This window comes from Haemorhous mexicanus, chromosome 21, assembly GCF_027477595.1.
Source record: "Haemorhous mexicanus isolate bHaeMex1 chromosome 21, bHaeMex1.pri, whole genome shotgun sequence".
Taxonomy (NCBI): Eukaryota; Metazoa; Chordata; class Aves; order Passeriformes; family Fringillidae; genus Haemorhous; species Haemorhous mexicanus.
The window spans coordinates 9,478,417-9,498,789 of record NC_082361.1 but is presented as its reverse complement, the minus strand read 5'-3'; the positions used below and the strand labels follow the sequence as shown (position 1 = coordinate 9,498,789).

The 20,373-nt window shown below is 53.9% G+C and overlaps 1 protein-coding gene across 1 annotated transcript in view; it reads left to right on the top strand.

The window, feature by feature from the left end:
- The first annotated feature begins 14,033 nt into the window (after positions 1 to 14,033).
- The window catches only part of ARRDC1 (arrestin domain containing 1), a 37,970-nt gene continuing 31,630 nt past the window's right edge, over positions 14,034 to 20,373 (top strand). Inside the window, exon 1 of the mRNA XM_059865001.1 lies at positions 14,034 to 14,233. Within this exon, the coding sequence (XP_059720984.1) occupies positions 14,116 to 14,233 (118 nt within the window). The 5' untranslated portion in view covers positions 14,034 to 14,115. The remainder of the gene's footprint in view (positions 14,234 to 20,373) is intronic.

The following is a 20,373-nucleotide window of genomic DNA, read 5'->3' as shown; positions in this document are numbered from 1 at the left end:
ATCCTCTCCAGGGTGGGCTGGTGAGGCTCCAGGGGCTAGCCAGGAGCTCTCCCAAAGCCACTTCTGGGGCTTTTCTCTGAGCTGGGATCAGTCCTGTCCCCACATGCCAGGAGCCACTGTGTGCTTGGAGGCGTTCATGCTATCCTCTGCCAAAACACAGATCTTCTCACTGGTGCTTTTTTGAGGTCAAATTGGGCCAGAAAACACATGTCAGGGTTTTGGTTTTTTCCTAAAGCAGAAGTGATTCCCACCCACAGGGCCCATAGCACAGGGGAAACAAGGACAACAACACATTCCCACAAGAATTTTTCCAATGGTTTTGCTGTGTTTGCCACTTTTGGAACTGGACTTTTGGGTTCAGTGACATGTTGGGGATGGAGCCAGCCATGGGGCTGAGACTTGAGGCTGTGGCAGGGGTTAAGGTGTCCCCATCCCCATCCAAAGGTTGGACAATGCTGGGAGGAGACGCAGCCAACATCACCTGGTGCTCTGTGCTGGACTGCAGGGGTGGGAGCAGTGCTGGGATCCCAGCTGGCATCCAGCCTGGAATGGCACTGCTGAGGCTGGGTCACTGTTACCCAGGGCTCTCCTGAAGGACAGTCCTGGGTGGGTGGGTCACTGTCACCCAGAGCTCTCCTGAAGGACAGTCCTGGGTGGGTGGGTCACTGTTACCCAGGGCTCTCCTGAAGGACAGTCCTGGGTGGGTGGGTCACTCTTACCCAGGGCTCTCCTGAAGGACAGTCCTGGGTGGATGGGTCACTGTCACCCAGGGCTCTTCTGAAGGACAGTCCTGGGTGGGTGGGTCACTGTTACCCAGGGCTCTCCTGAAGGACAGTCCTGGGTGGGTGGGTCACTGTCACCCAGGGCTCTCCTGAAGGACAGTCCTGGGTGGGTGGGTCACTGTCACCCAGGGCTATTCTGAAGGACAGTCCTGGGTGGATGGGTCACTGTCATCCAGGGCTCTCCTGAAGGACAGTCCTGGGTGGGTGGGTCACTGTCACCCAGGGCTCTTCTGAAGGACAGTCCTGGGTGGGTGGGTCAGTGTCACCCAGAGCTCTCCTGAAGGACAGTCCTGGGTGGGTGGGTCACTGTCACCCAGGGCTCTCCTGAAGGACAGTCCTGGGTGGGTGGGTCACTGTCACCCAGGGCTCTCCTGAAACAGCATCCCGAGGTGGATAGGTCATTGTCACCCGGAGCATTCCCCAGAGCATCCTGAGGTGACTGGGTCCTTGTCACCAGAGCATTCCTCGGTGGCTGGGTCGGTGTCACCCGGAGCATTCCCCAGAGCATCCTGAGGTGACTGGGTCCTTGTCACCAGAGCATTCCCCGGTGGCTGGGTCGGTGTCACCCGGAGCACTCCCCAGAGCATCCCGGCTGTCCCGGCCGTGTCACCGCCCGGCCCGGGGGTGACAGGGACATTTGAGGGGCTGGTGCCCTCTGCAGACCCGGACAGGGATCGCAGGGAGCGGCTCCCGGTTTGTGCTGGGAAAATCCGCCGGGATCACCGAGTCCCTCCGTCCCCCAGCACTGCCAAGGCCACCACTGACCCATGTCCCAGGTCCCCATGTCCCCACACCCACACGGCTTTAAAAACCCTCCAGGGACGGTGACTCCACCGCTGTCCTGGGCATAGCTGGACAATCCTTTTGGTGTGGGAATTTTCCCTAATACCCAACCTAAACCTCCCCTGTCGTGACTTGAGGCTGTCTCCTGTCATCCTTGTTATCTGGGAGAGGAGCCCGACCCCTGCGTGGCTCCAGCCTCCTTTCAGGTGGCTGTAGAAGGCATTATATAAAACATGGATCCCTGCCTCACATATTTTTACTCAAATAAAGATATTTGATAGCCAGAAATCCAGCAGCTGCCATAATGCCAAGTTACTATGACTAAAAGACAATCTGATCCCAGATTTGATTTGGCTTTCTTACACCCTACAGAAGTACAGTGAAACACTAGGAGGTGAAGGAAAACAAATCTGCTTAACACACTCCAAATAATTTCTTGCTGCTGTGAAACAAAATTCAAGTTAGTTAGATGGAACGAGATTGCAACAGAACCTTTGCCTGCATCAACCAGAACTGTCAGCAGTACTTTTAGGGGGAAAAGTACCACAGCAAACCAGAACATCAAGGCTCTGACCATGCCCACCTGCCCCCAGGACTACTCTCACTCATGGGGAAAACACAAATCTTCTATTTCCACACAGATAGTGGCAAATACAAACCCCCTTGGGGCTGTACCCATTCCCCATGCCAGCCCTGGGCTGCAGGAACCGAGCTGGGTGCTGCTGAGGGACACGTCACCCCTCAGGAAGGGTTGTCCCCAGGGCTGTGACCCTGCAGGTGGATAAGAGACTCTGAGATGTGGCTCCAGTGGGTGACCAAATTGGGACACATCCTCACATCCTCATCCAAGCATCCCTGGGGTCCCTTCCTTCACCAAGCACCTGGGAAGGTGCTGCAGAGAGGCTGCCCTGGGTGGGTGAGCACTGTGGCCACCCCATGACAAGGAGCAACAGTGCAGGGGTTTGCACATTTCTCCCTTTTCAAGTCTCTTTTTACTACTATAGATTCCATTACTTTGAATCTTGTGAAAGCCTTCAGGATTTTTTTTTTTTCCAAGCCAGTTATAAAAAGGACATTGGAATTACAGTTCCAGTGCTAACAATAGCATTACTCAAAGCTGCTGCAGAGAAGCAGGGAGCTCTGGATAGAATAAAGACCTCAACTAAAATGTCAATAATAACTCCTTTTTTTCTCTCCCTGTCTTCCAGCCCACACAATCTGCCTGGGTCCCTCTATCTTAATGAGCATTAAAATGGTTTCAAATTAGATCTACAGAAAATTGAATTTTTTTCCCCTCAGAAGCTTAGTCTGGCCTTTAAAGGCCACTGATGATATTTTGGTTTTGTGTAAGAGCATCTTTGATCTCCAAGGCTCTCAGCTCACAGAGAGACACTGCTCATTACCAGCAATTTGTTGCTGTTGAAATGTAAGTGGAGGGGGACAAACCCCAAGGGGAGAGAGCCAGGGAGAGGTTTGGCTGGGGGCTCCTTGGCCCCAGACCTCACTAGCCCTGTGTCGCTCTCCTGGCCTGAGCCTGGCCCCCAGGCTGGTGCTGGGCTTGCAGACAGCTGCCCTCAGCTTGGTTTTATCCCCAAAAATGTGGGATTAAAGAGCCCCTGAGCCCGACCTGAGCTCCAGGTGGCTCTTTGGGGAGTCCTTGGGGACATCCTGAGTGACAGCAATGTCTTGCTAAGATGCAGCAGTGACCTGGCAATGCACAATGGCTTTTTTTTTGTACTGCTTGTGCTGAATCCATCTCCACATCCTCAGTCCCAGGGGCTCTGGGGAAGGGGTCAGGCTGTCTGAGACCTGCTGCTTCCTCACTGCTGGGAAGATGCAGCAATCAGACCTTCCAGGAAAGCCTGTTACCATGGCAGGGCCTGGCTGCTGTTGCTGCTACTGCAGAAAGAATAAATCTAGATGGTGCAAAGCTGAGCTGTCCTGAGCACTGCAGTGCCCTGGGGCAGCACTCACTGTCTGGGGGATGTTTGTATGGCACAAATGGCCTCAGGGTGAGCAGCCTGGGTTAAGCTGGGGCTTGTACCTGGGTGTAAGAGGAGCCACCAAGCCTGTCCTCCTGCTCCTGTGAGAGACCTGGGTGTAAGAGGAGCCACCAGGCCTTTCCTCCTGCTCCTGGAACAGAAGGCAGCAGAGGCTGTGACAGTGCAGGGCAGACCAGGCCCTGTCCCTGCTTGGCTCAGTCACACTGGGATGGGCAGAGTCCCTTTGGGGTCACAGCATCACTTGGTCATTGGCTTGAGAAAATTCTGCAAAGAACAGAACTGCCCCAGGTGTTCCTAGAGCAGCCTCATCAAAGGAGCCCTTAATGACCTGCAGCAGCTCCCTCTGCTCACCCCAGCACCCTCCTGAGCCCTCAGTCCTGCTGCTGGGGGGAAGGGCCAGGAAAGTCAGCACAAGCACCCACCAGCTGCAGGCTGAGAGCTGCACAGGGTGTCAGGACGAGCAGGCATTGATGGCTGTGAGCATCCTCACCTGGATCCCAGCCCCACCTGGATCCCAGCCCCACCTGGATCCCAGCCTGTGGGCCCTGAGATGTTTATTTGAGCTCTGCCAGAGCCATCGCTCCCTGCTCCAGTTGAACTGGGGAGTGTGGGTCTCCTGTGTTGGCCCCCCAGACCTTCACCCAAGGACTGCAGAGCTGCCAGGAGATCCCCAGGCTGGGTCTCACCCTGACCTGGCCTCATCCTTCTGGCTTCATTTCAGACCTGCCTTGTTGTAGGGAACTTTCCTACAATATGATGATCTGGACACCTAGATGAACAATCCTACCCTTCTGGATGGGTTCCTTGGGAACAGAAGGACAGGCCTTTGCTGGTGAGACTCTGCTCTGGAGCTGAGGGGGTGTCTTCTGATTTCCTGGACCTCTGGGAGCCCCTGGCCCTTGCTGTGCCCTGATGGGTGGGAGAAGGGGTTGTACAAAGGCCCACAGGAGAAAATCAAGTGTTGGGTGTGGGGAATTAAATGTCTTCCTCAATCCTTACTTCCTGAAGCTGCTGGGGAGCAATGCCAGTGATGGAATGTGAGAGGATGATGAGATGCCATAATGCCTTTCTCTTTTTCCTTTAAGCTCTTTGCAGCTTCTGCAGGTGCTTGGGTTGCAGCAAGGGAGGCCAGCAGTGAAATTACCCCAGCAGAGCTGCCCAAGAGAAGGAGGGAGAGGCTCCACACCAGCTGGGCTGTAGCTGCAGCCAGGCAGGTGCCTAGTGGAGAGGTGATCCAAACCCAAATGAAGCTTTCTCCTGGTATTTATAGATGAAGCTATTTCTCCTGGTGCTGCTCTACCCTGCTAACTGTAATAACAGAAATTGAATGCATTTGTTGGCCTTGACTCCCACCAGGGCAGGTGGTTGAAATGTCTAGGCAAGGCAGGTTCTAGAAGGACTCTGTAAAAATAGCTGTAAGAAGGCTGGGATTGTGACATTTGCCCATGGCAGCAGTGTGCAAAGGTGGTGGGTGCTGTTGGGAAATAGCTGCTAGTAAAAGAACTGGTTTAATTCCAAACTATCTTCAGCTCCCAGCATTAAAAAAGTGGGGGAAATAGAACCCCCTAATTGTAGTTTAGGGAAAGTAAAAGTTTGACAGGTTGGGCAGCAGCTCATCTATAAGGAAACCCCAACCCTGAGGGATAAAATCAGTCTGGGGAGATGTAGCTGGGGTGATTGTCTTGTCCTGGACTGAGCTCCATGGAGATGGACCCAAGCTGTGCCTGGGATGTTTTCACTCACCCAGGAGTTCTCAGGGAGCTGAAGCATGCTGTTAATAGTGATCCTGGCTGTATTAATTCAGGCATACCAAGTTCTTTCCCCTCCTTGTCCTCAGACCAAGATCCCAAGGTTTATTATCCACCCTTTCAGTGCTCAGCATTTGTTTTCTCACTACCACAAAATTTGGGGAAGGGAGAGGCTGTTTGGGTCTTGTACATCCCTCACTGCTGCTCTGTCCTCCTTTGCCTTCTGACTCATGCTGTTGGAACAAGCTGACTTGCTCTTGGCTTTCAGTTGAATGGATGAACCTCTCAGATGTCTGTATGTGGTCTTCAAGGCTCTGCCCTCCTGGCTGCACCCACTGGGTGTTTCTCTGCCAGGCTGTACCCTCGTACCTGCCCTGGGTGCTGGAGGCTCTTACTGTTGCCCCTGATGTACTCCTTTTGGGTTTTGTGTCGGGACAGGTCCCTGGGGCAGCACAGTGACATCAGCTCCCTCTTTCCAGTGGGAAAACTGGGTGGTGGTGCCTTGGCAGGTTTCCCCAGAGAAGCAGAGTTGGGGTACTGGACAGGGATGTGTAGAAGCTTATCTTTGTCTACTTCCACCCGTGTGGGAGGAGTGGAGGCTGGCAGAGTACTGAGGATGCTCTGGGGGCTCTTTCCATCACTGTGCCATTGGTGGCAGGTGCTGGCTGCCTCCCCAGGGCCAGCCCTGGGCCACACCAAAATCACTTGTATTTCAATTGCCACCACCCTGCAGCCCCAATGGACCTGTGAAGGTGGGATCAGCAGTTTTCCTCCATGCAGAGATCTGGGGCTTGCTGGCAGGAGCAGTGTCCAGGGGCTGCTGATAGAACCTGTCACGAGTTGCTTCATCCTTTGGAGACAGTGGATTTGATTTTTGGCAATTGGCCCAGTGCAAGGGCCACAAAGCAAGTGGCTGCATAGGTGTCATTGCTGCCTGGTCACTGAGTGAGAGCACATTGTAGAGCTCAGCTGCTTTACCTGCCACCAGCTCAGCTGGCTGTGGCACGGGCTGGGGGTTGTGGCGTGGGCAAGGACTCACCTCCTGTAGGCAGCACTGTGCCAGGCTGTGCATGGGGAAGGCATCGCTCCTGTCCTGGCAGTGGAGGATGTTTCAGTGCTGCCTCCTGCTCTGGCCAGGGCGGGTTTGCCAGGTGTGACTCACCTGCCACGTGATGGCTCCGGCTGGCCGGGAGCGGTGACCTTTGAGTCTGGTGTATTAGCTCATGGAAACCCAAATAATGGCTTGGGAAAGGGAAAGATCTGGTGAGGGACTGTCCCTGGGCAGCCCCAATGAGCAGGGATAGGAGCAGCAGGGTGTGGTGTGGGGAACACCTCTGCTCTCCCAGCTTTTTCCCCCAGCATCCCTCCCTGATGCAGCCAGCCAGCAAACTCCTTTGGAAAGCATTACTTCACAAAGAGAAATGTGCCGTGGCTGAGGTGCCCTCGGGCAGAGCCACAGCGCTGCTTCAGCAGCAGCTTGGCTGAGGCATTAACTCCTTCCCCTGCATGCCTGGCTCGGGGTGGTTTTCTGGTCCTTGTGTCAGCACTTCTGGGGTGCCATCCTGTCCCCTACCCAGGCCCTCGGTGATGGGGAGGGCTCTGCACGTGGCCTAACACCATGAAGGGGTGGTTTTGTTTGGAAGGGGACCCCTGACTGTGTCACCAGGTGTTGGCTGGGCTGTTCACTCCACTGGAGCCTCTCACATCAGCAGGTGGAGGGGGATCAGTGTCACCCTGAGCCTCGCTCCTCTGGATGCATCTGCTCCTGCACCAAGCCACAGTTTGGCTCAGACATCCTGCTCCAGAATGTGCCAAGAGGGCTGCTCTCTGCATTCCTGCAGGAGCAGCTGCTGGGACATGTTCCTCCGTGCTGGGGATTGCTGTATTTTGCTCTGGACACATGGAGTAACTGGTGAGGAGCAGGAAAATGAAGTGGTTTTTTCAGCAGTGGGGTGAGGAGATGTGAGCTGAGAGAGGGAGTGGGATTGTCTCTGAGCTGTCACAGGCAACCAGGTGTGGGTGAGGAGGAGGGGTGTTTGTGGGGACCCCACACCCCAGGGGTCTGCAGCTGTGTCACTGATGTGACCCTTGGTGTACCATCTCCCATCACCAGACACCTCCTCCTGGGTTGTGGGGAGAGTTGAAGGATTTCTGAGGGATTTCTTGGGGACTTTTGTCTCTGGCATGTGGGTCAGGGGCCATGCCACAGCTTTTTATCACCTAGAATTGGGACAGCTGGGCTGCTGAGTGAATTAATCCTAGCAGGGGGCTGCTGAGCCACACAGAGATCCAATCCTCTGGCTGGCAGCAGTGGTGGTCTCATGTCACCACTGTCATCACTGGCTCTCTGTCATGGGTTTCTTCCCTACAGCCAACAATGTGGGAGTGTTCCTCAGCCATTTCTGGGAAGAATTCAGTGGATTTAGGTGAAAGTGCTTCAGGAAGTGTGATTGTGAACCTTGCCTGGGAGTGGCTAATGAGATGTCCCTTCCCTGATTATGAGGCTGTGGTGGAGAAGTGAGCTCCCCACTGGGAGGGATGGGATCAAACATCAGGAGTGTGGGAGCTGTTGGCTGGGGCTGTAGTGGATCACTGTCCTGGGCAGCCATGCTGGGATATTGTTACAGGAGAAAAGGGAACTAGAAAAACTGGGCAGTGAAGGGGAGGAAGACATGAGAGCTGGGTCAAATACAGCATCCAAATCTCTTGCATCTCAGGTGGTGTCAGTGATCTCGTCCTGCTGGACCTCCTGCCTGCCCAGGACATCTCTTGGGAGGGCAGACAACTAGGGATGGGGCTGCCCTGCTCCCACAGCACAGCATTTCCCTGGAGGAAATCTCATGATCCTTTGACCTCAGCCTGCTCCTACATGTGGAAAAGCAACTGCTGCTTTCCTTGGCCCTCACAAACATGGTGTCATTCTTGGTGTGGTCCTGTACAGGGCCAGGAGTTGGACTTTGATAGTCCTTGTAGATCCCTTCCAATTCAGGATATTCCATGAGTATGTGAAATGTCATTTTGCAGTGAGGGAGAAATTCAAAGTCCTGAGTGGTGCTGGAGTATGAGAGTTCAGCCTGTGGTTTCAGTTTTTTCTCAGGCAAGGTCCCACTGGGATCACTGAGGTCGAGTGAATCCTCTTATTCCCACACCCTGTAAATTGTGCAAACAATCTGCTGTCCCAGCAGATGCTGAACTCCCCAGGGAAGGGAGGACCAACATCCCACCACCCAATCCTTCTCCCCAGGCTCACGCTGAGCAACGGGAACTCTTCCAGCAAAGGAGAGCAGAAATCCAGGCAGTGCAATTAGAATTGTAATAATAGTAATTAATGCCTTGTCTCTCTCTAAGGATTTGCTAGTGAGGCTTGCCAGGTGCTGGCTGGGCATTAACTGATCAAAGCCACAGCACCCACGTGAAAGGGATGGGTGCCAGCTGGGCCACGGGACCTCAGTGCCTCTGCTGGGGGCTTGGTCTTCCTGCCCTCATCTTTCTGCATGGTTTGGAGGGGAAGATTAGGAGGAGCTGCTTTAAGAATCCCAGGGATGAGGGTTAATGGATGGGGGAGAAGACCAGGTCAGGAGCACCTGTGTTTTAGCTAGGGGTGCTCATCTGGCCCCAGTGATGTGAGCTGAAGGGCCTGTGTGTGTCTCTGTGTGCAGGGGCACAAACGAGCTCTACTGCATCACTCCTGTCTGTGCATGTGTCTGTATGTGGGAGGCTGCTCCTGCACACACATTTCAGTCAACACACAAATGCCAGTCTGTGGGCTTGCACAGACACAAGCCAGCAAATAACAAGGGGGCTGGAGAAAATGCTTTACAGAGAGAGGCTTGAAGACCTCAAATTGCCCTGTTTACCACAGACATTGAGAGGTGTGTTTATTCTGGTGTGTAAACACCGTCGCAAGGAGAAAGGATGTGGCACCAAAGGATTCTTTAACATCAGAGAGCAGCAGAACAAGAAACAAGGGATGAAGCTGCCAAAGTTGGCCTGAAGAGCAGGTGTGCATGCTGGCACAAAGGGGATGAGCATTGGAAACAAACTGCTGGGGGATGGCATGGCAGGGTTTCTCTTGCCTGGTGAAGGGCAGTTCCTCTGGTGGTGTCTCAGCCAAGTTATTGGATCTTCAGGCTCTCAGTGTGAGGGTAAGCCAATGTTGTTATGCTGTTATAGCCACTCATGTTTCAGCCTCTTTCTTACTCTTTGGGTGAGGCCTGGGGCATAGTCTCAGGGTACAGGTTGGTGGAGCATCTGTGGGATGGAGCCCAAAGCAGCTGCCCGGCCTCCCTGTAGAGCCCCTGAGCAGTGGTGCCTCCTGGCTCTGTGCTGTGGGTGGTTTCTGGTTGCTTCCTGCTGTCCTCTCATCCTCCCAGGGGTTGGGCTGTGGTGGGCTGGTGGCCCTTGTGTCTGGGAGGCTCAGTAAGACCAATAGGCTGGTGGAGTTTCAGCAGCAGTGGGGAGCTGCTGCAGTGTCCCAGGACATTGTGCCAGAGTTGCCCAGAGAAGCTGTGGCTGCCCTCTGCCTGGAAGTGTCCAAGGACAGGTTGAACAGGGCTTAGAGCACCCTGGTGTGGAGGAAAATGTGGAATGGGGAGAGGAATGAGATGGTCTTTAAGGTCCCTCCCAACCCAAACCAGTCTATAATTCTATCACATGTTGATCCCAGAGATTTGTACACCACTGGTGGGACATCCAACTCCACCCTTGGGAAAGCTGCCTGGGAGTTGCCTTGTAGATGAACCCACAGAAGGGGGACAAGGGACTTTGGTTGTGGCCTCCTGATGAGCCCACAGAAGGGGGACAGGGGACTTTGGCTGTGGCCTCCTGCGAGGAGAGAGGCGGTGTGCAGGGAGGTGTGGCTGAATGGTACCACCTCTGCCTGAACTGCTGGAAGGCATCAGCCTGAGACAAATGAGTAATTGTTGTTGCTCTTGGTATCAGATGACGTAGTTTACCCGCCAGCAAATCAGCTGAGAAGCAGTGAGGCACTGAGTGAAGCAGGGAAATTATTTAGAAAGGTAATAAACCTAAGTGTAATATAAATATATTAGGGTAATGGATTTTATGTACACAGGAATACAGAATGGCTGTCAGTGGTGTAGGTAGCACAGGAAGCCCTCCATGGCAGTTCACATCTGTGTTTTTTACTTCAAGGGAAAGAACTAAGAAACCTAAAGGTCAACTTCCACAAAGCTCCGCTGCTTTACTTCCCCCTCCATCACAGCCGCTCCGGTGCCTGCCCTTGTGGGGTGTGGTGGGCTCCCGCAAGTCACGCCCTCGCCAAACCCAGTAGGAGCCGGGGGGGAGAGGTTGGAAACGCAAAAAGCAAGAGAATTTGAGGGCGGAGAGATAGACTCGTCTTGTAACAAGAGAGGCTCTGGGTGTCCCCGCGGTGCCGGGCAGCACCTGCCGGGCTCGCCCTTCTCCTCTGCAGCCACGCGGAGCGTCGGGCAGGTGGAGATGACCCCGAGACACGAACTGCCCCGGCCACCGCGCTGCTGCCTCCGCCCGCCGCGCTCCCGTCCGTACCGCGGCGGCAGTCACGGCCCAGCTATGCCCTGGCATTTCCGCGCTGCCTCTCCCTGAGCAGCCCCAGGGCAGGGGAAACTGAGGCACGGTCAGGTGGGGCTGTGCCTCCTCCGTGTCAGCACGCACAGCTGGAAACTCCTGGAAAGACAAGAGAGGGACAAATTCAAGTCATAAGCCAATGCCTGTGTCTTAATGACGGAGGCTCGTGTGTCTCGCACTTGCAGCCGCAGCTGAGCCCTCCGTGGGCACATTTTTCCCACATGTGACACCACTCACAGCTGCTCTCCCAGCTTCTGTGCCTGAAGCTCGTCTGTGCTGCTGGCAAAGCATGGCTCAGGTGCTCCTGAAGGGGGGTTTATTGATAATTTTTTTCCTTTTAATAACTCCTATGTTCTTTGTCAGAAAATTTCATGTTCCTTGAAGTTAGGGGAATGTGGTGACATCTGAAAGGAGAATTTTATTCTAGAGCTTGTCTTGACATATTTCTTCTCTCTTTTTGAATTTCCCTTTTAATAAGGGGAAAAGGAGGAAGGGAGAGTGCACAGAATGCAGAGGAAGTGAGATTTCCCACCCCAACAACAAAACTCTTCAAAACATTTTTTTTTAAACCAAAACAATAGTCAAAAATATCAGAAAGCAAACCATGGCAGTTTACCAAACATCCTTAGCTTACTTTTTTTTTTTTTAATTGCTCTGAGTTTTAACTCCAATGACTCCTCACACAAGTAGATAAGAGGAATGACTGTGGGGTGAGCAGGGAGGCAGGAATGTAAATACACGTTTTGAGTGCAATGAGTAAAATCCTCCTGAATCTGGCATCACCAGGGGAATGATGGGTGCCCTGGCACTGCAGGCATTGAATACATTGAATTATAGAATCACAGACTGGTTTGGGAACTTAAAGATCATCTCATTGCCCTCTCCATTGGGCAGGGACACCTTCCACTATCTCCTAGGATACTCCAAGCCCTGTCCAGCCTGGCCTTGGACACTTCCAGGGATCCAGGGGCAGCCACATCTTCTCTGTGCCAGAGCCTCACCTCCTTCTAAGTAAAGATTTTTCTTCCTAACATCCAATCTAACCCTTTTCTCTGTCAGTTTAAAACCACTGCCCCTTGTCTTGTCACTATCTACCCATATAAAAAGTCCCTCTCTTTCCATTTCTAAAGCTTCCTTAAGGTACTAGAAGGCTGTAATGGGGTCTTCCTGAAGCTTTCTCTTCTCCATGCTTCAATTATATCCATGCAGTTATATTTTACAGACTGCTCTACCCAGTGTAGCTGTGATCCAGGGGATAGATCAGTGCTGTGGGGTCACTGCTGGCCGTGACATGACAAGGCACCCTGTGTATCTTAGCACAAACCTTTGCAGTACTGTAGCTGTGCCTGGCTGCTTTTGTTCAGCTCCTGGTGCAGGAATCCTTTTTACTCACATTTTGACCTTGGGCGAGCAACTTTGCTGTGCTTAAAATTAACTTCTCTGCAAACAAGGTGCATAAATCTCCATGTCAGGAGAAGCTGTGGCATGGCACCAGTGGCTCGGTTTTGGTGAAGGGTTTTTCCACCCTGAGTTGTCACATGTGTGGTGTCCCTCTGGGGCAAGGGTGTCAGTGTTGCCCCAGAGATGGGGTGGCCCTGATTGTGCCTCAAATCATGAGCCTTTGGCCACTTTCCATCGGGGAAGAGGGTTCAGTAAAATCTGCTGTAGCTCAGGGTGTTTTCACCCCCCCCCCCCCCCCCCCCCCTTCTCCTAATTTGTTTGGTTTTGCTGGCAGAGCTAAACAGGGGCTGCAGAGACTGATGAAAGAGCCTGCAGGCTCGTCTTACAAAATAAAAAGGCTGGAGCAAATTGGCGTGCCTAGCCTGGGAAAACAGAAGCTAAGGGCAGCACAAGGAGAGCGGTGTGCGGACGGATCCCAGGGTACGCCCTGCGGGAGGAGATGAGCTGCAGAAAGCCTTGGCACAAGGCTGTTGTGTGTCTGTAGCCTGTGACTACACGCAGCCTGGAAAGGAGAGGGAGCTCTTTAGCACCGGAGGAGGGAGGGCCTGGAAAGGCTTCCCAGCAGGAGCCCTGTGTGCCCGGAGCACACAAACTCCTTTGGTGCCCTGTGAGGGGTTTCAGGTTGCCACAGCCACCGTTAAAGGAGCATGAAGGGTCCCACAGCCCCGCATACCCAGGCTGGTGTCACTGCGGGGCCGTGGGAGGATGTCTGTCTGTCCAGCCAGGTCCGGGCTGGGTATGCTCTGCAGATAAACAGCTCCTTTTACACTTATTCATTCTGCCTGTGTACACAGCCTGCTCGCCAGCGGCCGGGAGGTGCCTTTTCCCGCCGCTGCCTTTGGTGTGGGTTTTACAGATGGTTTTTATTCAATCAGGCAGAGATGAGGGAGGAACATGGCAAATGCCTGAAGTGTGCTGGTCATTGCTGGTTTCCTGGGACACCCTGACCTTCACCCACTGATCCACAGAGAGCATGGGGTCATCTCTGACTCCTCACTCCCAGGCAGCTGTCAGGTCCCTTGTATTTGCCACTTACTGGACACTTAAAGCGACTGGGGTTATAAAAACAGGAGCAGGGAGAGGTGACATCTGGCCCTGGAGAATTACAGGGAGGAAATGAGATTAGAGGGAGCAAGGATCACCAGGAGGCAAGACGGCCCCATGCTGGGCTGTCAGCTCCTTTCCCTCACAGCCCGACACCACAACTAGTCCTATCCCTCACAACCTGACCCCACAAGTGGTTCCTTCCCTCACAGCCTGACCCCACAACCTACTCCTTCTCTCAAAGCAGTCAGGGATCCACCTGCTTCTCTTTCCCTCACAGCTCAGCCCCACAATCTGCTCCTTTCCTCCCAGCCTGACCCCGCAAACAATCCCTTCCCTCCCAGCACAGCCCAGCCCTTGAAGCTGCCCTTTCTTCCACAGCTCCTTCCCTTATAGTAGTCAGGGATACATCAGCTACCCCTTACTTCATCGCTTGACCCTGTAGCAATGAGGGATCCATCAGCTACCCCTTCCCTCACAGCCCAGCCCCACACACAGCCTGCTCCTTTCCCTCAGCCTGGCCGCACAACTGGCCCCTTCCCTCGGCACTCAGGGACGCGGCCGCCGCCGCTGCCCCGCAGCTCGGGCCCGCCCCGCTCCCTCAGCGCGGCCGGGGGCGGGGCGGGGGCGGGGCGGTCCCGCCCGCCGGGGCAGGCACAGCGCGGGCCGCAGGTACGAGCGGAGCCGGCGAGCGGAGCGGGAGAGAGCGGCCGGGCCGGCGCGGCCATGGGGAAGGTGCAGCTCTTCGAGATCCGCCTGGGCGACAGCCGCGTCGTCTACAGCCCCGGCGAGCCGCTGGCCGGCACCGTCACCGTGCGGCTCTCGGGCTCGCTGCAGTACCGAGGTGAGCCCGCGGCCTGCCGTGCCCCGCCGTGCCCGCCGCCCGCGGGGCCACACGGCGGGGCGGATATCCCGGGGAGGGGTTCGCGGGCTGCCCTGGCCCGCGGGGCGCCCCGGGGATGGTGCCGGCGAGGGGCCGGGCTCCCTTCCCCGGCTCTGGGGACCGGCGGCTCCGGGGCTGCCCCATCGCTGCTGCCCCCGCTGCCATGCGGCGGCCGGGAGGGGCCGATGGGAGCAACCTGCCGGATTATTTCCTCCTCTGCTTCCTCCTCTTACTTTTTGCTCCTATCCCATAAATAAGGAAACATCCTCCCAACCCCCTTCCCAGAACAGCCCAGCGCGGGGCTGTGCCACAGCAGCCTCCGGAGCTGGCGGGTGCCCAGGGTGGCAGCGGGAGGTGGTGGAGGGGCTCGCCCGTCTCGTTCTGCTTTCCCGGAGTCCTGCGGCTTCCCAGGGCTGCCGGCATCGCCCGAACCCCGAGCCTGGTTCCCCTGGGTCGGACGGAGCCCGAATGTGTTAGGGCAGGGTGATGGGAGGAGGTGTGCGATGCCGTGTCCCGGTGTGCGATGCCGTGTCCCGGTGGGCAGCAGCCCTGCCTCGGCAGGAGGGAGGAGATGGGCGATGCTGTGTCCTGGCAGGAGCGGCACCCACCCACCGGCTCGCCGGCACCGTCCGCAGCGAGCAGCCGTGTTGTAACATCTCGAATGAACTCGGGCGTTTGAGTTGTGGCTCTGCTAGTGTGGGAGATGTCCGCGGTGTGTACGAGGCCCTGTGAGTGCCAGGGCAGAGAGTGCCCGCTGGGCAGCAGTGGTTTGGAGCAGGAGGTGTTGGGCTACGGGGTTATTGTTGCTCCACGCGAGGCTCAGGCCATGCTCGTGGCTGGTGCGTCTGTCAGGGCAGAGGGATGGAGCTGGACTGCAGGTAAATGAGCTGCTGGGCTCGGATCATCCAAACTGGGAGCTTCCTCCCCCGCCTGAGAGAAGTCATTCGCATTTGCAAGTCAGCTTTGTGCTCAGTGCTGTGGAAATGTGAACCAATTTGCTGTTTTCCCTGAAGTCTTGCTTGCTTCTTGTGTGTGCATGCTGCTTCCTTTGTAACAAATTATTGGAGGAGGAAAAAAGGACCAAGTAATGTGAAATGCGAAGTCTCTGTTCAAGAGCTGTCAGCCTAGATGATGGTGCCTATGCTTGCCTGTGCCTTGCTTTTGAGAGCACCTCTCCCAGTTGTCTGAAATAGCTTTTGGAAGCTTCTTGTGGAAAAAAAAAGTATCTAGGACAAGTGTAAACTTGTAGCCTGTTTAACTCCTGTCAGAGCAAAACAGTTGCAGATCCAGCGTTTATCTCGGTGGAGAGTACTCCCAGATGCCCTTCCAGCAAAGATGTTCTTAATGAAGTCTGGCTGACTTCCCTCCTCGGCCCATCCCATGTACTTCCACCCATTCCTGAAGGTGCTTCTTGGGAGGGACAAGAGTTTTAGCCTTGGAGGGTTTGGTGTGCTGGCCCCTTGTGCTGCCAGCTGGCCAAAGTTACCTGCTGCTGCCTCTACAACTCCCATGTGGGGAGGACCCGCCAGGTTCTGCTCTACACCAGCTCTCCTCTGCTTCCTGGTGTTGTTGTAGGGAAGGAGAAAAGTCTATCTTTGTTCTAGACATTCTTTCTGCTTCCTTATTGCTTTGATTCTGAGAAGCATCAGGGTCTGCTGTTAAGTGCAGGTCCTGAACTCAGGAAGGGTTTTGCTGTGGGATCTGGTGTTTGGGGCTAGTGCAGGGATTTTGGTAAGAGCTGGGGCAGCTGAGCTCTAGGAAAGCTGTCAGGAGCATCTAGCCAAAATCTGAGGTGGGCTCCATGTGATTGATGCTTCTGTTGTGCTTAGGTCACTGAGCAGCTCTTCTAGGCTGTTTCCTGTACAGTGGCTTCATGAGCTGGGGTAGAAACTTTCCATTACTGGTGTCAGAACTCACCCAGTTAAGTCACATTTGTATGTGAAAACAACTTCTGCCAAGCACAAGGTGACTCTTTGTTGTGTATTCTCCCTCCTGCTGTGTATCTCATGGTCTCTGGTGCTTAAACCCTCCACACTTGATCTCTTAGGCACCCTCTCCTTTCTGGATGAAGGAAATGTCTCACCCTTAGAGGAAGAGTCTCATGTAGCTGCTGAAACATCCTTTTGGTGTTACAGCAGGTGACTATCTGCTGTAGGAGATCTTAAAGGGACTTGTGAGCCCTGTTGAGCTCTCTGGGCTCAGCACTGGAGGGATCAGCCTGTCATGCTCTGGCTTCCTGCTGAGTTGTGGGGAGAGATGGGCGGCATCAACTCATCTTACATTGTATATACCCCTCCACACCTTCTGTGGCCAGCTGTGACTTTCCAGGCTAATAAACTGCTTCCAGGAGTTTAGTCCTCACCTCTGGCAGGTGTGGCCCACAGCTCCACAACTTGGTGATTTCCATTTCCTGAGCCAGGCAAGCCCAGCACGATGACTTCTCAGTGCTGTGGTGTGTGAGATCACAGCCGGAACCAGCCTGTAGGTGACTCCTCACACGGTGACTTCTGGCTCTTGAAAATTACACCTTCTGAAAGGTGACAGTGCAAACAAACACAGCTCCTTGTGCCTTGCTAAACACAGGAGAAATCTTGGGTCATGGGACAGCGTAGCTGGGGACACACCTTTTGGGATCATTAATGTTCCTGCTTAGACTGGCATCAGTGCCAGCCCTGGTGACTGGCAATGAGGGCTCTGCAGGAGCACATCTTCTTCAGCTGACCTTGCAGCAGCATCACAACTAGTGACTGGTCCTTTGTGACCCATGTGGACCTTCTGAGGAGTCACACTTCCTCCTGTGCTTGTGCCAGGGTGAAGGACCTGCCCAGAAAACTTTTGAGCCTCAGGGGAGAGAGCTAATGGAAATGGAGAATTCCTGATCATTGTGCCTGGTTTGCTGGGTAAATCATCAAACGTGTGTGTACAAAGAATAATTAATCTTACAGGAAGCTTGTGCAGGGACAGCTGGAGATGGAGTTAATTTGTGGGGAAGGAGGAGGGAAGCCAGTTCATTTGGAGCAGGGCAGGCAGTCCTGGTTGCTGGCAGGAGCATGTGGGAACAAAGGCTTGTGCTGCCTGGAGATGCTGGAGCACTTTCCTCTCAACTCTGTGGCTTCCAGGGGCCATGTGGATTATTCTGGTCCCGCCTGCTGTTCAGTGAGGCTTCAACAAGTGTAATGTTAAAATAACAGCCCTCTCTGCTGGGTCACCAAGAGCAAAGAAACAGCAAGAGCTTTCCAGAACAGATTTCAGCACTTTGCTATTCTCCACTCTGTTATTTGACTGTCCAGGTTTATGCAGGGATGAGTTGACTTTAAAATCACTCCCTTAAACTACAGAGCTATAGACACAAGTACTCATGTTTGTTCATGCTCTAGAAATACAGATACATAATTCCCGTTTCCACAGAACAGAGAGCCCATGGATCATAATTTTCTTCTCTGATCTTAAATGTTGTAAATATTCTCATATGGAGGACAGAGGAAGCTGGTGGTGAAGGGGGATGAAGAGCAGGGCTCTGAAATCCTGGGTCAGGTGTCCAAACTAAAAGATAACTTCTGTTTCCTAGAAGGGCAGCAGGGAGAAATTCGGGTTTGGTGGTTCTGATGTGTGTGTAACCTGTGCCCTTCCTGAGGGGAAGGGATGACACCAAAGGACTTTGTTGAACACAGTTCTCCTGCCACTTGACCTCTGTACAGTGGAAAACACTGTTCCTGCAGGAAGGCTGTGGCTTGGGAAAGTGCTGGGGAAAAGGTGGATTCAGTCCCTGCACAGTGGTCTGGCTCTCTCCCGAGTCAGAAGCTTGTCTGTAAAGGAAGATTGGAAATCCCTGTGCTGCAGTATGGGTCACCTACTCACCATGGGGGCAGCAGGGGCCCCATGGCTGGTCCCTGCTTTGGGGGGCAGTGTGTGGAGGGAGCATGGTGTCTGCAGAGCTGAGCTAGGCCTGGGAGTTTGGAGGGCACTGTCTCTGGTGATCCTGGCAAGGTCCCACGAGGTCCTTGAGCTGTCTGGTTTCCACCAGCAATGGTGGGTGCCAGGATGAGGCCAGGCTCAGGAATGCTCACAGATGGCTCCGCAGCATCACTCCCTCAGGCTGGATGGCTCCTGCTGTAGGGGAGCTGGATTAACTTTCTTTTCTCATTGTGTGATGCGAGACAGCGGGGAGCTGTGTGGCCAAGTCTGTCTGAGGCTGGGGAACAAAAGAGGGATTTTTGCTCTCCTGTCTGGCTTGCTGCTAGAGCTTCAACTCCTCTGGAGTCAATAACTAATCACGAGATGGGTTTGTGTCTCTGTCGCTGCAGTGAGCCGCTCTGCGCCGCTCCCCCCGCCTGCGCACCGCTCGTGCTCAGCTGAAAAACTGCTTGCTGCTTTCCTTGGCGAGGAGACATGCCACGGCCTCCCATCCCTTGTTTAACAAAATGGGTGGACAAGTGGAGTGGAGTTCTGTCTGTCTGATTTGCTTCCAAGTGTGACAAACGGGGTATGAGTGCTTATCCCTTCCCTGGAGCGACGCAGAGCTGTCAGAGATGTAGCTTGTCTTTCTGGGCTGGGGTCAGGTATGTGGCAGGGAGGCTCCCTGGCTGGGAGGAAGAAGCCTGTGGGTTTCCATCCCTCTTGTCCAGAGGCAGCTCCCTATCCCTGGCTGTGCTGGAAGAGGAGGAGCAGCCAGGGAGGTGCATGGACAGGCGTGCTCCACTCGGAGTGTGTTGCGGAATACTTTGTGCTGTAAGTCATCCCCAGGGAAGGAGTAGGTGTGTAGAAGACACAGAGCTGTCACTTGGCTTGGTGAAGTCTTGCTAGAGGCTCTCATGGCCAGTAAGAGGAGGACGGACATGTGGATCATCCTCTGCTATCCAGAGAGGGGATGCTCAGGCCCTTCCAAGAGATGAAGGTAGTGGGGTGGTTGGGTTGTGCTGCAGGGCTGCTGCAGACCTGACCTGTGCCATAGCATAGAGAAAGGTGCTCTGCTAGGCACTGGGAAAGGTCTTTTCCTTCTCCTGCTCAGGGCAGCTCCTCCTGAAATGGCCTGGCAAACATATCAGGGGCTGGACTTTGATTTGGTGCCTCTTTTCTTGAGGGCTGATTGCTGAGACATCCAACGTTCAGCCTTTAGGCTACTGGTGTGACCTCTGGAGTCTGGCACCGGAATTGCTGTGGAAGTTAAATGCCTCTTTGTTCTGCTCTTAAAATCTGTCACTCTTCAAATCTCTCATGGAGAAATGCAAAGTGCTTAGGAGAGGAGAAAATCAGCAAAGGACCAGACTGTTGCTAGTCAGCCTATTTTTTGCCTTGTGCACAGTTGTGCCTGCATGTGCTCAGAGTTCCCGGGCTGTGCTCAGGATCCAAAACAGAGGTGAAATGGATCCATATCACAAAGGTGTTCACACTCCTGTCTGCTTGTGATGGCTTTTAAACAGCAAATCCACATTCCCCACGCTTTCTATGCAAATTAAAAGTAAGTGATGGGGTGCACAAGTCAGCTGGGAGTGAGGTGTTTTGCTGTCCCTAAGTTTGTGGGTAGAGGCCTTTCACCCCAACGTGGCTGGCTATTGCTCTGTGCAGAGGGTTGGCCGTGGCTTGAGTAAATTCTCACCGGAGTATTGGGATCTTGAGATGCTGCATGATGGCAGTGGAGAGAATATGGGGTGTCCTAAGGTAAGTCTTGAGCTGCTTTGACCCCCTCAACAAGATGAAGGTGGCAAGCTAGTGCCAATTATTCAGAGATCTAGTTTAAAAACACCCTGATCTCTGAGGACCTTAATCTTCGTTAAAAACCAGAGTTTGTCAGATATCTGTAGCAAAAGCTGTTTCCAAGAAGCATGAATCATTTCTGGAGCACTAATGCTTATGACTTCCACTCCTTTGTTCTTGCTGACGGCACTCTGCTCTCTGATAGTTGTTCTGGCTCAGGCAGCTCAGACCAGAGGTAACAATGCTGCAGTAATTCACTGTTAATCCCTCTCAAAAACACCCTCCTGAATCCCAAATATTCCCTGAAATAAGAGTGGGATAAGACTGGCTTGGAAGGTAGCAACTCTAGAGTGGAATGCTCAGTGTATGGATAGAAATTGGAGGCTCCTCGATGGAGTTTATTAGCA